This window comes from Silurus meridionalis, chromosome 1 (genome assembly GCF_014805685.1).
Source record: "Silurus meridionalis isolate SWU-2019-XX chromosome 1, ASM1480568v1, whole genome shotgun sequence".
NCBI lineage: Eukaryota > Metazoa > Chordata > Actinopteri > Siluriformes > Siluridae > Silurus > Silurus meridionalis.
This window is the reverse complement of record NC_060884.1, coordinates 4,873,528-4,886,841: the sequence shown is the minus strand read 5'-3', so window position 1 is coordinate 4,886,841 and position 13,314 is coordinate 4,873,528. Positions and strand designations below refer to the sequence as shown.

The window sequence follows — 13,314 nt, the reverse complement described above, 5'->3', positions numbered from 1 at the left end:
TTCCCCAAAAGAAATATATTCCAAGCCTGCTGAGTTGTGATTCAAGCTCTCTTTTGAAACCCTACGTTCAAGTCAGTATTTGCATGTAGAACTGATTAGATTACACTAAGCTGCTACACGCGAGAAAGAAGTCACTCCAGTGCCAAAAAGCACAGAGACGTCTGATAAAGCGGAACATTGATAATGTAGTGAACTCTGTAATCCTTCAACATTAATGAATGATGATAAAATAGTTCTAAAATAAACAACAACTGGATTTTGAATGCATTAAAGAATAGCAAGTCAAATTTATCCACGTATTAAGTTAATAAAATATTAATAACTGCTTAATAAATATGATAATGCAAAGTCTTTTGTTTTGAAGACATTGAACACTGGAGACTCCTTTCTTAAATAATAAACAGATATTTAAATATACAGATGTAAATAATCCATACATCTGTTAATACAGAAAATAACAAATAATGCATGTTTTTAATTAGAAAAAAGTCTGTAAATTTTTGTTAGTGTTTTATTATAAAAGGCAACATTTGTACACCTCAGTGTTCTCTAAATATGTACAAGTATTTCAAAATGTGCATTAAAGCTACGGTCCGTCTTCTCGCTTTCACGTTCTCTCTCAATTTTTCTTACACACACACACATGCTACATTCAGTACAGGCCATCAAATAATACAGTATCTGGGTACTATATGTACATACTGATCTTCATTTAAAGATGTGATTGCTACACAAAACACTTTACAATAATTTACAATAATTGCTACACAACTACACAGTATACAAAATAAGACCTGTCCGAATTAAAAGTGCATTCTGGAAAGGTACAGAATTATTTCCTGATGTGGGAGATTCCATTACTGTTGCATACTATTTACAGTATTTTACACGATATTCAGTCGTATATTTAAAACGCATACACTCCCATTCCGAGTGCCAGAGCCAAACACACTCCAAACAGCATCCTGAGCAGCTGAGAGCCGGATGTCAGTGAGGAGGTCACTGCTGATCTCTGGCTCACGCTGATATCTGAGGAAAGAGAGACAGTTGAAGTATTAAATGCTGGATAAGATAATGATTGCTGGATCTGTGCAGCTTGTGTTAGTGAAGGTTTTTTTTACCTGGAGTCTTGACGTCATGTGTTTTGTGTCTTTGCCTCAGCTCGTTCTTCTCTGACATGTTCAGCAACTTCTGGAGTTCTTCAAACACCTGAAAACGAACCACACACGCACTGATGTTATGTCGTCTCGCAGAGATAAATCGAATAAATGCCCAACAGAATGTTTAGTATCCTTTAAGGTAATCAGTAAAGTAAAGCAGTTTTCTTACCTGGATGTTGAACTCGAAGGCTCTGACGGCTTCCTCCAGCACTCCCGCTCTCTGCGTCTCTGTCAGCTCGATGCTGTTCATCCTGCTTCTGTACAGCTGCTTGAACAGATTCGGGCTGCTGACGGCAGGAAACGAGAAGAACCCCAAGCCCTCTCCGTTCTTCAGTCCCAAAGACTTCTGGGTAATACGGCCCAAAATCTGGCCCCCTGACAGGTCACCCAGGTAGCGAGTGTAAGCGTGAGCCACCAGGTATTCAGGATGCTCGCTGCCGATCTGGAACAAGAGACGAACAACATGTATATTTAACTACAAAGTTCCAAATTGAACCAAATTGAGTTTATAGTGGACGTTGAATGAGGCTACACTTGTAGTACAAGCATAGTGCAGGAATAGTTATCATTCAGAGGCCCTTGTAGTACCTCTCTCAATCTCTGAGCGTATCGCAGTGTAGCAGCCGGTACGGTCATCTTCTCTCTCCATTCTTGACCATAAAAGTGCTCCAGGTCTTTCTTGAGTGCCTCCATCCTGGCCAGTTCCTGAGGAAAGTATATTGGTGCGACACTCTCGTGAGAGGCGTTCCTGTCCAGTTCCTCTTCCAGAGCTTCATAGATCTTGTATAAGGAGCACAGCAGGAGCTGAGGAAAGAGACAGAGAGGAATAATGTTAACTGTTATGTCATATTTAAGGCGTCGTTTCAAGAACATTGTATTAAAGCATGACTGGAATCTGATTTTAAAGGTATTTGTGATGAGAGTGATGATCAGCTACAGGAAGATGACTGACCTTATACTGATGCAGGCTGATGTTTGCTTTCTGGAAGGCCAGCATCAGTTCTGTGTTCTCGGCTCGGACGTGGCTGTCTTTAGTCACAGCCTTTATCTGCTCAGACAGATCACTGTGTAGAGAGAGAGGGAGAAAGTGAGAGAAATCCAGTGCTGTGTTCACCTGAAATACCTTAATTACACTGTTTCTAAATGACACATAATTACACTTTCATTACACCGTTACTTCCCGTGATTTTTAACAGAGATGGTTTGTGGAATATTAAAGCAAGAACCCAACAGATTTTACCGATTATATTCTCATAAATTTAAATATTACAAAGTGAATGTCTAAAGTTTGTTTTTGCACTCACCGCTCTGTGACCTGAACCTTCTCCGTCTGTACGTTCTGCTTATCTGCTTCCATTATTCTGAGAGAAACAAATAAAAGTAGATAGTGAGAACAGATGCAGTGTATAATCTCTGCAACAAAAAACCCAAAACCTGATGGAGCATCTCATGAAGACAACATATAAGATGCGAATGTGGAGCAAAAATGTCCAACAAATCAAAAATGCATTTACAAGTCATTATTATGAAACTGTTTACTCACTCAGTATGGGAAGTTCTAGTCTTCTGTTAGAGTTGTTTTGTTTTCTATGAAGAGAAGCTCTTGGATCTGCTGTAGCTTGTGGAGTTCATTCTCCAGCTGCTGCTTTTATACTCCTTCTGTCGCTCCCTCCCTCTGTTCACAGCAGGGAGAAAACAGGAAGCGGTATTCAGGCCAGCAGAACAAAGCGAGAGGGAGGACCTACAGCTAACCCTGACTTGGCATACAGGGTGAAAGAGAAGAAGAGAAACATTGACTGAGAGGGAGAGAAAGAGAAAAAGAGGGAGGGATTAGAACTAACCATGACTGAGTGGATTTTTTTGCCTGGAATTGTGCCTTGTTCAGTCATGTGATCCTTACTGCTTAAACATGTTGACACTGGGGGAAAAGTACACATGTGGATGCTAACAAAGCAACACAGAATGTGCTTGATAGACAGATCAAAATTAATGAATTAAAACACATTAGTATTAAAACAGCAGGGTGTTATGATATTGGAGAATTATCTACGGTTACTATTATCACTAGATATTTTCTTGGAGTAGCATTAATATATTTAATATTGTATTTTTTTAATGTATTTATCGTTGACATATGATCCACTTTATCTGTTTATAGTTAGATGTAAGTGAATGTTTGCTAGACAAAACTGTTTGTATTTTCTTTATCTTTTTATTATTATGAACAGAGATACACGGACTAGGGCCTGGAGTCCATAGTTTGCTTGCGCTGACTTTTGATTTGGCCTGCCATGCAATATATATTAAAAGAGACGGGGGAAAGCCACTAATACATATTTGATTTATAATTTAATATATATTTAATATAAATATATATATATATATATATATATATATATATATATATATATATATATATATTTTAATCTGCAAAAAAAAAAAACCCCACTGAAATGAAAAGTCAAAAATTGTAGAGAAACAAAGAAGTAAATTCAAATAAATAATAATAATAATGATGAAAAAAAAAATATATTTTTTTCTTTTTCAATTCACTATATAAAGTACTAGCATTATGTCTCATTAAAGATCAGTGATATTACAAGAATATGGCTCTACAGCTTACAGTCTGAATAGCTGTATTAGGCATTAAACCCTTGTACTATAAATAGGATTATTTATATTGTTCTATATAAGTTTAATTAAACTAGAAAACATTAAAACTAAAATGGCATTAGCACATTACAGAGTAACAAAGTTAGATTTTTTGGCCCTTCATAGGAAAACGGTTGGGCCCCTCTGCTATAAACAACAGATCTGAACAATATAAACCTGTAGTTTGCCTTTATTTAATTATGCAAGTAGTTACACAAGTCCTATAAATCTTTCTTCGGTAGTAATCAGAATCTGGTTTCCACCCAGGCAGCTGAGCTGTGGTTTAAACACTCCTGATAACGGGCAAATCAGAACCATGACTCGGCGAAACGCCCAGCAATCTGTACGACACTGTAGAAATGATTTGCTGTGCAATCCAGCCGGCAGAGGGAGAACAAGTAGATGATCTAAACATGAGTAAGCAGTTCCTCCACATTTACAATCAGTAACAGAACCTAGCCTTCAACATGAAGAGAAAAAAATCAAGCAAAGCCATATGTAAATAATGACTAAAGAGCATTACATGGTGTACCATGTGTGTTAAATTCAAGTCTTCTGATTCTATTGTCAGCCTGAAGAATGTTGAGTCATGGTTAGTCCTAGTTCCCCTCTCCCTCAATGAAGTCAATGCTTCTCTTCTTCTCTTTCACCCTGTATGTCGAGTCAGGGTTAGCTGTAGGTCCTCCCTCTCGCTTTGTTCTGCTGGCCTGAATACCGCTTCCTGTTTTCACCCTGCTGTGAACAGAGGGAGGGAGCAACAGAAGGAGTATAAAAGCAGCAGCTGGAGAATGAACTCCACAAGCTACAGCAGATCCAAGAGCTTCTCTTCATAGAAAACAAAACAACTCTAACAGAAGACTAGAACTTCCCATACTGAGTGAGTAAACAGTTTCATAATAATGACTTGTTAATGCATTTTTAATTTGTTGGACATTTTTGCTCCAAATTCGCATCTTATATGTTGTCTTCATGAGATGCTCCATCAGGTTTTGGGTTTTTTGTTGCAGAGATTATACACTGCATCTGTTCTCACTATCTACTTTTATTTGTTTCTCTCAGAATAATGGAAGCAGATAAGCAGAACGTACAGACGGAGAAGGTTCAGGTCACAGAGCGGTGAGTGCAAAAACAAACTTTAGACATTCACTTTGTAATATTTAAATTTATGAGAATATAATCGGTAAAATCTGTTGGGTTCTTGCTTTAATATTCCACAAACCATCTCTGTTAAAAATCACGGGAAGTAACGGTGTAATGAAAGTGTAATTATGTGTCATTTAGAAACAGTGTAATTAAGGTATTTCAGGTGAACACAGCACTGGATTTCTCTCACTTTCTCCCTCTCTCTCTACACAGTGATCTGTCTGAGCAGATAAAGGCTGTGACTAAAGACAGCCACGTCCGAGCCGAGAACACAGAACTGATGCTGGCCTTCCAGAAAGCAAACATCAGCCTGCATCAGTATAAGGTCAGTCATCTTCCTGTAGCTGATCATCACTCTCATCACAAATACCTTTAAAATCAGATTCCAGTCATGCTTTAATACAATGTTCTTGAAACGACTCCTTAAATATGACATAACAGTTAACATTAATCCTCTCTGTCTCTTTCCTCAGCTCCTGCTGTGCTCCTTGTACAAGATCTATGAAGCTCTGGAAGAGGAACTGGACAGGAACGCCTCTCACGAGAGTGTCGCACCAATATACTTTCCTCAGGAACTGGCCAGGATGGAGGCACTCCAGAAAGACCTGGAGCACTTTTATGGTCAAGACTGGAGAGAGAAGATGACCGTACCGGCTGCTACACTGCGATACGCTCAGAGATTGAGAGAGGTACTACAAGGGCCTCTGAATGATAACTATTCCTGCACTATGCTTGTACTACAAGTGTAGCCTCATTCAACCTCCACTATAAACTCAATTTGGTTCAATTTGGAACTTTGTAGTTAAATATACATGTCGTTCGTCTCTTGTTCCAGATCGGCAGCGAGCATCCTGAATACCTGGTGGCTCACGCTTACACTCGCTACCTGGGTGACCTGTCAGGGGGCCAGATTTTGGGCCGTATTACCCAGAAGTCTTTGGGACTGAAGAACGGAGAGGGCTTGGGGTTCTTCTCGTTTCCCGCTGTCAGCAGCCCGAATCTGTTCAAGCAGCTGTACAGAAGCAGGATGAACAGCATCGAGCTGACAGAGACGCAGAGAGCGGGAGTGCTGGAGGAAGCCGTCAGAGCCTTCGAGTTCAACATCCAGGTAAGAAAACTGCTTTACTTTACTGATTACCTTAAAGGATACTAAACATTCTGTTGGGCATTTATTCGATTTATCTTTGCGAGACGACATAACATCAGTGCGTGTGGTTTGTTTTCAGGTGTTTGAAGAACTCCAGAAGTTGCTGAACATGTCAGAGAAGAACGAGCTGAGGCAAAGACACAAAACACATGACGTCAAGACTCCAGGTAAAAAAACCTTCACTAACACAAGCTGCACGGATCCAGCAATCATTATCTTATCCAGCATTTAATACTTCAACTATCTCTCTTTCCTCAGATATCAGCGTGAGCCAGAGATCAGCAGTGACCTCCTCACTGACGTCCGGCTCTCAGCTGCTCAGGATGCTGCTCGGTTTGTGTTTGGCTCTGGCACTTGGAATGGGAGTGTATGCGTTTTAAATATACGACTGAATATCGTGTAAAATACTGTAAATAGTATGCAAATGTAAATCAAGTCACGGGTATTAAAAAAAAAAACATGTGGTTCAGGAAGAATTTCAGCATGCACTTTTTTGGAGTTTTTTTTTTTTACAATCTGGTTGTTTTGTACACTGTATAATAATGAATATTGTTACTGTTTTATTTTTTTTATTTCTTGATGACAGGATCAGTAAAGTCATTGTTCAGACATACTGTATTTCCCAGCTAATGTTCTGTATTGGATGTAGCATTTCATACTGTACCGAGATAAAATGTTAAATACTGTTAATTGTACATCAAATGTACATACTCTGCTTATTTAAAACAAAATAATAATAATAAAACATGGAAGATTTAAACACACTGTCTGTGACCTTATTTTTTATCTGTGACCACGTTTTTTGTGAAATCTCGGACAAATTAGTGTAATTCCATTTAGCAGGTGCCTGAATGGGTGGTCTTCTAGTGGACATCTAATTAAGAGAGCAACAACAGGCTTTTAAAATCACAGAAGCAGTAGACTGAATGGTTATGGGTCAATACTTTTGACTGGAGAGTTGTAGAGAATAGTTTTACTCATTACCAAGAACCATTTAAAATATGGTCAGGGTTTTTTATTTTTTTTATTTAGGCTATTTTGGATAAAAGTGTCTGTATCAAGGTGTTAAAAGAAAGTGAGAAGAAATACTTTAATACTTTAAATACTCTGGGGTTACAATAGCTTGTTTCATACTTCATGACTTTTTCTATGAAACTCGATGACACATTTTACATTGAAGTGAACTCAGGAAGTAGTGGTAAGAACAAAACTTGTTACCAAGGACAAGCAAAAAAACAAAACAAAAAAATTAAACCGAATCCGCACAAAAACTGTCTCTCTCTCTCTCTCTCACACACACACTCACACACACTCACACACACACACTGTATGTCAGAGAGAGCACAAGGTAGCAATGAAAAGCACATAAATCCAATGAGATTTATGACATAGGCAAAAATGTTCAATAATTTATGCACTATGACTACAAATAACAACTTGGCTATATTTGGGCCTTTCACCCAGACACTTGAACTTCGGCAGCAGTCGATCAGGGTACACAAGCAGGCTTGGGATCCAATACACGTCTACAAAGACCTTAAACTAAACGGTCAATTCAAAGAGAATTCATAGGGAGTACACATAAGTAGGCACACACATAATCCAATAGGCGATGTTAAAAAGCGTAGAATAATTTGTTGAGAAGACAAAACACAATAAGGTGTAATAACATATCTTGGCAAGAATGACCTCTATTTACCTCTAAGCCAATTACTTTGTGCACGATAGAATCCTGCGCAGTCATCCAAAATATCCAAGCGCCAGAAAACTAGGCTTGGGTGTGAGAACAGGAAAGTCAAGAATCTCTGAGAAAGCAATTAAAGTCATAAGCAAATAAGGTGTTCTTATGGGCACACACTTCCCAATCCAGGTGCTAGAATATCTTCCAAATCCATATTGATGGTAGTAGCAATGTTGATCAAACCTTGATTGGCTATATTTTACCAACAAACTTTCTCTCGGCTTCTCCCATTAGGCGTCACCACAGCGGATCATCCGCATGTTTGATTTGGCACGTTTTTACGCTGGATGCCGGCGTATCCAGGCTTGGGACCAGCACTAAAAGTGGCTGGGGTTGGTTCCCTGACCGGGGATCGAAACCAGGTCGCAGCGGTGAGAGCGCCGCATCCTAACCACTAGACCACCAGGGAACCTTTATATTTTACCAACAGATCTGTTGATATGACAAGAGGCTTGTGATTTGGTGATATTTCCTCCAGGCTGAAATAAACTTAGGACTGACAGAACTATCGTCAACAGAGTAACAATTAGAGAAGACCTGCAAGTGGAGGACAGTTCCATGTGATGTACAGTAGGAAAGGGCCACACATAAAGCCTTGAGGCACTTTAGTCACAACCTGCATCTAACCTTATCTTCTTATTCTTTTATTACACTATTTCTTGGAGGTACGACTGAAGGCAGTTCATGTGATGGTACAATGAGTTGGTGAGGGTGGTGTGGACAATCCCCTGGTTTACCAGCAGATAGAGCCAGTAGTCTTAGATCTGAGGAATTTCAATAAGCTCTTGCAAACATGTTTCTTCAGCTTGAGTAATAACTGTTTATTCAAAGAAAGGAAAACTTGTATTTGTTCATTAACAGTACAGTGAAATTCTTGAAGAGTTGTTATCCCAAAGCAGTAATTGGTCCTGGATTAGATTAGTTCAGGACTGACTTAGGACCCTGTAGGTGTGAATCACCAATGCAAACTACACTTATGCACATTTCTGAAATTCAAATTGTATGTGAACAGGGAGAAGAAAAAAAACACTTTAATTGCCATTGAGCAAATGATTGTGACAAAATAATAGTACCCCTGCAAAAAAAGATCAGTGTTGAACATAAAAAAGCATGCTGCATATTTCTCCAAAAGCATTACATGTTCAAATTAAACATATTAGGTTAGTTTGTTATTAATGTTTATTTGTGAGCCTTTAAACAACAAGACTATGCACTCTTTCCCGGTGTGTCAATATAAGTAAGCAAACAAAGATCCTCTGACTGAACCACAAGTCACACGTTCAGGCTAAAAATGCACCAAGTCATGGTTAGTTCTGATCTCTTGCTCGATCTTCCGTCTGTTTTCTCACAGCATTTGGAATGTTTCGTGTCATGGTTAGCTCTACTCACGTCACGGGTTAGTCACAGTGCCATGTCATGGTTAGCCATAAGACCGCCCTCTCAGTTTATTTTGCCCCGAGTGCTGCTTCCTGTTTGTTAGAGCTTAACAGTGAGTAAGCAGAAGTGCTTATTCCTCTCCCAACGCATTTCAATTCGAGTTTGCTTCTCAGCAAATTCATGTTTAACCAGAAAAACAAATTCATCAAAACAAAATAGTATAGCAAATTGTTGCAGGAAGATGAATAATAATTCATCGTTATTGTGATATCTGATCTCTTATTCAAGCTGTAATTAAAATCAGTTTTTTTTTTCTTTATTCTATCATTAAGATCACATCCACTTGTTGTTAGACAGGAAGAATAACGGTTGCCTCACACCATTGTTGATCATTTTTCTATTACAGCACATTTTACCGCTTAGTCATCAAGTAAGCGATTTGCAGTGATTTTGTGTTTAATTCAAATCGGCCTTATGTCCAGATAATATTGCAACACAGCCGCTATGAAGAGTACATTTTTGTGCAACATTAGCCAGGACTTACGTCATCTACGTGGCGTACCTGCGCAATCTCAGAACTTTATTATTTTCTGCCAATGCAAGATTAAGTGAGAACGAGTATAAAAAAGGGGACATCTAGGACGACTCCACAAACAAAGCAGATCTGGTCTCAGGAAGAGGAGAGTTCCCTGAAAACTACACTGAAAGCAAACATTGAGTGAGTAAACGGGGTTATTTTTTAAGCAAGTCATTTTAAAAATCGATTAGAACTTACCTGATGAATTGTCCCTCTGTTTTTACTGTAGCTATTTAGATTTTCCACAGAAATGGAAGAGGAGAAGCAGAAAATACAAACAGAGAAGCCCCAGATTACAGACTGGTAAATTAGATGATGGGCAACAGCTCCATTGAAATATTGAGGTTTATACTGGTGGTAACATGAAGCTGTATCTGTTTCTAGTGACCTGTCTGAGAAGATAAAGTCTGTGACTAAGGAATGTCATGTCCGAGCCAATAGCACAGAGTTGATGCAAGCGTTCCAGAGGGGAAACATCACCCTGATGCAGTATAAGGTGAGTCACCTACTTTTCTAAAATGATCTCCGCTCTGCTTTAAAAACCAGATTACGAAGTTTTTAGACGTTTTGTCAAATGTTTTTAATACATGCCAACCACCACCTGGTTCCTGTCTCTTTCCTCAGCTCCTGCTGTGCTCCCTGTACAAGATCTATGAAGCTTTGGAAGAGGAACTGGACAGGAACGCCTCTCACGGGAGTGTCGCACCAATTTACTTCCCTCAGGAACTGGCCAGGGCAGAAACACTTAAGAGAGATCTTCAACACTTTTATGGTCAGAACTGGAGAGAGGAGATGTTCATACCAGCCTCTACACTGAGATACACTCAAAGGTTGAGAGAGGTAAGCGATGTTTGGAAATAGAGCAACATCTTACAAAATCATTAATCTCATTTCCAATGCACTGCAAAACCCACACTTATTTTCTATCTGTCTCAGATTGGTTGCAAACATCCTGAATACCTGGTGGCTCACGCTTACACTCGCTACCTGGGTGACCTGTCAGGGGGCCAGGTGCTGAGCCGTGTTCCCCAAAGGTCTTTGGGGCTGAAGAACGGAGAGGGCTTGGGGTTCTTCTCGTTTCCTGCGATCAACAGTCCGAATCTGTTCAAGCAGCTGTATAGAAGCAGGATGAACAGCATCGAGCTGACAGAGACACAGAAAGAGGGCGTGCTGGAGGAAGCCATCAGAGCCTTCGAGTTCAACATCCAGGTTAGAAAACTGCTTCGCTTCACAGGTTCACTTAAAGGATGTCGGACATTCCGTTGAAAAAGCTGCTTAAACACTTGCATGATTAATACTGTAGGTTTCAACACGATGTAACACCGGTGTGTGCGGTTTGTTGTGCAGGTGTTTGATGAACTCCAAACTTTTGTGAACATCTCAGAGGAGAACGAGCAGAGGCAGAGACGCAAAGCACAGAACTTAAAAACTCCAGGTAAAAACAAAACACCAACACAAACTGCACAAATCCTGCAATCGTTCTTTTATCCAGCATTTTAATACTTCATCTGTTTCTCTTTTCTCAGATATCAGCGTGAGCCAGAGATCAGCAGTGACCTCCTCGCTGACATCCGACTCACAGCTGCTCAGGATGCTGCTCGGAGCGTGTTTAGCTCTGGCACTCGGAATTGGAATCTACTTATTTTAAATCGTTTGACTGTATAACATTTATTTATAGTTGAACTCAATTTGTCCAATCCACCAGATGTGAGTGTGTGTATGCTGATTGTCTTTTTCTACCTGGTTATTGAGGGCACACGTCTTAAAACACAGCTGGATGTTTAAAATGAGCCACTTTATGTGAGAAACACTAGATTATTAGAGAGAAAGTAGGACAGCACCTGTAAAGCTTCCAGGGCATTCCAGGAGGTAATGATGTCACTGCTATGTTTCTCACTGTTCCTTCTCACCCCTGTACTTCCTGCTAACACCTAGAAGACATAACCTCTAAACAAAATTGTGAAAGTGCTGCAGGAGCATTTTAAGAAGCATTAGATGCAGTGTTACATGGACATCGGAATTTTTTTTTTAAATGATGTAAGTCCAAGAACAGCAAATTTAATACTTAGCGAATTTAAGGCCTAAAACGTAGATTTTTAATTTTTTTTTTTTAGACTTTTTAAGATTCAGCAGAAATGCTGTGTATGCATCTTATTATAACTCAAAATGCTGCAATCATACGCACCATCCATTTCTCCGGTCAAGAACATTGCTCAATAGCATTATGATCTCTGAATTCATATGCGAACACTAACGATTTAATAACAGGAAGCTTCTGAGATGCTTACGTCACCACTGTTTTGTGTTGGAATGGGAAGCCATTTATTTAGACACCAAATAAAACCTGTTGTTTTCCCCCCATAATCTCGACAATTCTACAGTCTAAAGAAAATGAAATAAAAAAAAATGTACAATCTGCAAATTGTTTACTTCATGAAACATAAATCGTAACATTAAATTAGCTCTTGTCATATTCGTATTGTTTCAGACTCAATCTTATGATAAATTTTACTTACTTACAATTTGGCGATACAGCGCCACACAAACACAACACTTGCGTTTACAGGTCATTTGTTAACCATATCAATTACAAGTGCATTACAGTTTCAGTCACCATATAGATATTTTTTTACGCTTCATATTCCTGATTGCTGATCTGTAATCACATTAAGCAGAATTAGTTATATGACCTAGTAGAATTAACAGTAACAACTTAATTATTAGACTTGGTAGAATAAATTGTGTGAAAGAGCCTTAAACAAGCACACACACACACACACACACACACACACACACACACACACACACACACACACACACACACACACAAGCATATCAAAAAAGCTCACTAATCTATTAAACCTTTTAGATACAGTCAATCTATAATTTAGGGTTGATTGTGTGTGTAAGAGTGTATGTTTTTGTGTGTGAAGGTGTAAGTCACGGTTTCAGATTGCTTTTCCGTTTCCTGGACAACGCATTAAAGACTGTGAGTGTGAGAAAGTAGGAATGTTGTTGAAAAGCTCTCACCAAAAAAATCTAGGAAATCGTGATTTGCATAACAGAAATCATCTTTCAATGGTTTCTGATTGGAGTGTTATTTTATATTACATTTATATTACATTCATCTATAGCTAGACAGTTAGCTGGACTACGCAATAAACCCAAAACCTAGTTACAGTTTAGTAATTTGGGGAGGGGAAAAACTCCCATTAAATTGAGGAGAGGAAAAAAAAATATCTGCTACAATTTTTGAGGACACCTGACCATTGGTATTGATTGGTATGAGCTTTTTGTACATCCCCTTCCACAATAATCCCCCTATTTGCTGTTATTATAATATCCACTCTTCTGGGAAGGTGTTCCACTAGATTTTGTGTTAGTAAAGTCAGGTACTGATGTAGGTGAGGTGAGGAGGCCTAAGGGTGTAGTCAGTGTTCCAATTCATCCCGAAGGTGTTCAGCAGGGTTGAGGTCAGAGCTCTACATCAGGCCCTCAAGAGCTTCTAATTAACCCA

At 39.1% G+C, this 13,314-nt stretch overlaps 3 protein-coding genes across 3 annotated transcripts; 2 read left to right on the top strand and 1 right to left on the bottom strand.

Moving 5' to 3' along the window:
- Positions 1-497: 497 nt before the first annotated feature.
- LOC124400792 (heme oxygenase-like) lies at positions 498-2,851 on the bottom strand. The gene is made up of 7 exons (XM_046872593.1): positions 2,704-2,851; positions 2,465-2,521; positions 2,113-2,224; positions 1,749-1,964; positions 1,330-1,602; positions 1,122-1,209; positions 498-1,029 (listed from the first exon to the last, which is right to left on the bottom strand). The coding sequence occupies exons 2-7, from the start codon at positions 2,515-2,517 to the stop codon at positions 908-910; spliced, it is 864 nt and encodes a 287-aa protein (XP_046728549.1). The 5' UTR covers positions 2,518-2,521; positions 2,704-2,851; the 3' UTR covers positions 498-907.
- Positions 2,852-4,540: 1,689 nt separating this feature from the next.
- On the top strand, positions 4,541-6,864 carry LOC124400700 (heme oxygenase-like). The gene is made up of 7 exons (XM_046872471.1): positions 4,541-4,689; positions 4,872-4,928; positions 5,169-5,280; positions 5,429-5,644; positions 5,791-6,063; positions 6,182-6,269; positions 6,361-6,864. Exons 2-7 carry the CDS (start codon positions 4,876-4,878, stop codon positions 6,480-6,482), a joined length of 864 nt encoding a protein of 287 aa, XP_046728427.1. The 5' UTR covers positions 4,541-4,689; positions 4,872-4,875; the 3' UTR covers positions 6,483-6,864.
- Positions 6,865-8,207: 1,343 nt separating this feature from the next.
- Positions 8,208-12,258, top strand: LOC124400857 (heme oxygenase-like). The gene is made up of 7 exons (XM_046872701.1): positions 8,208-9,938; positions 10,027-10,100; positions 10,182-10,293; positions 10,422-10,637; positions 10,734-11,006; positions 11,145-11,232; positions 11,324-12,258. Exons 2-7 carry the CDS (start codon positions 10,048-10,050, stop codon positions 11,443-11,445), a joined length of 864 nt encoding a protein of 287 aa, XP_046728657.1. The 5' UTR covers positions 8,208-9,938; positions 10,027-10,047; the 3' UTR covers positions 11,446-12,258.
- Positions 12,259-13,314: the final 1,056 nt, after the last annotated feature.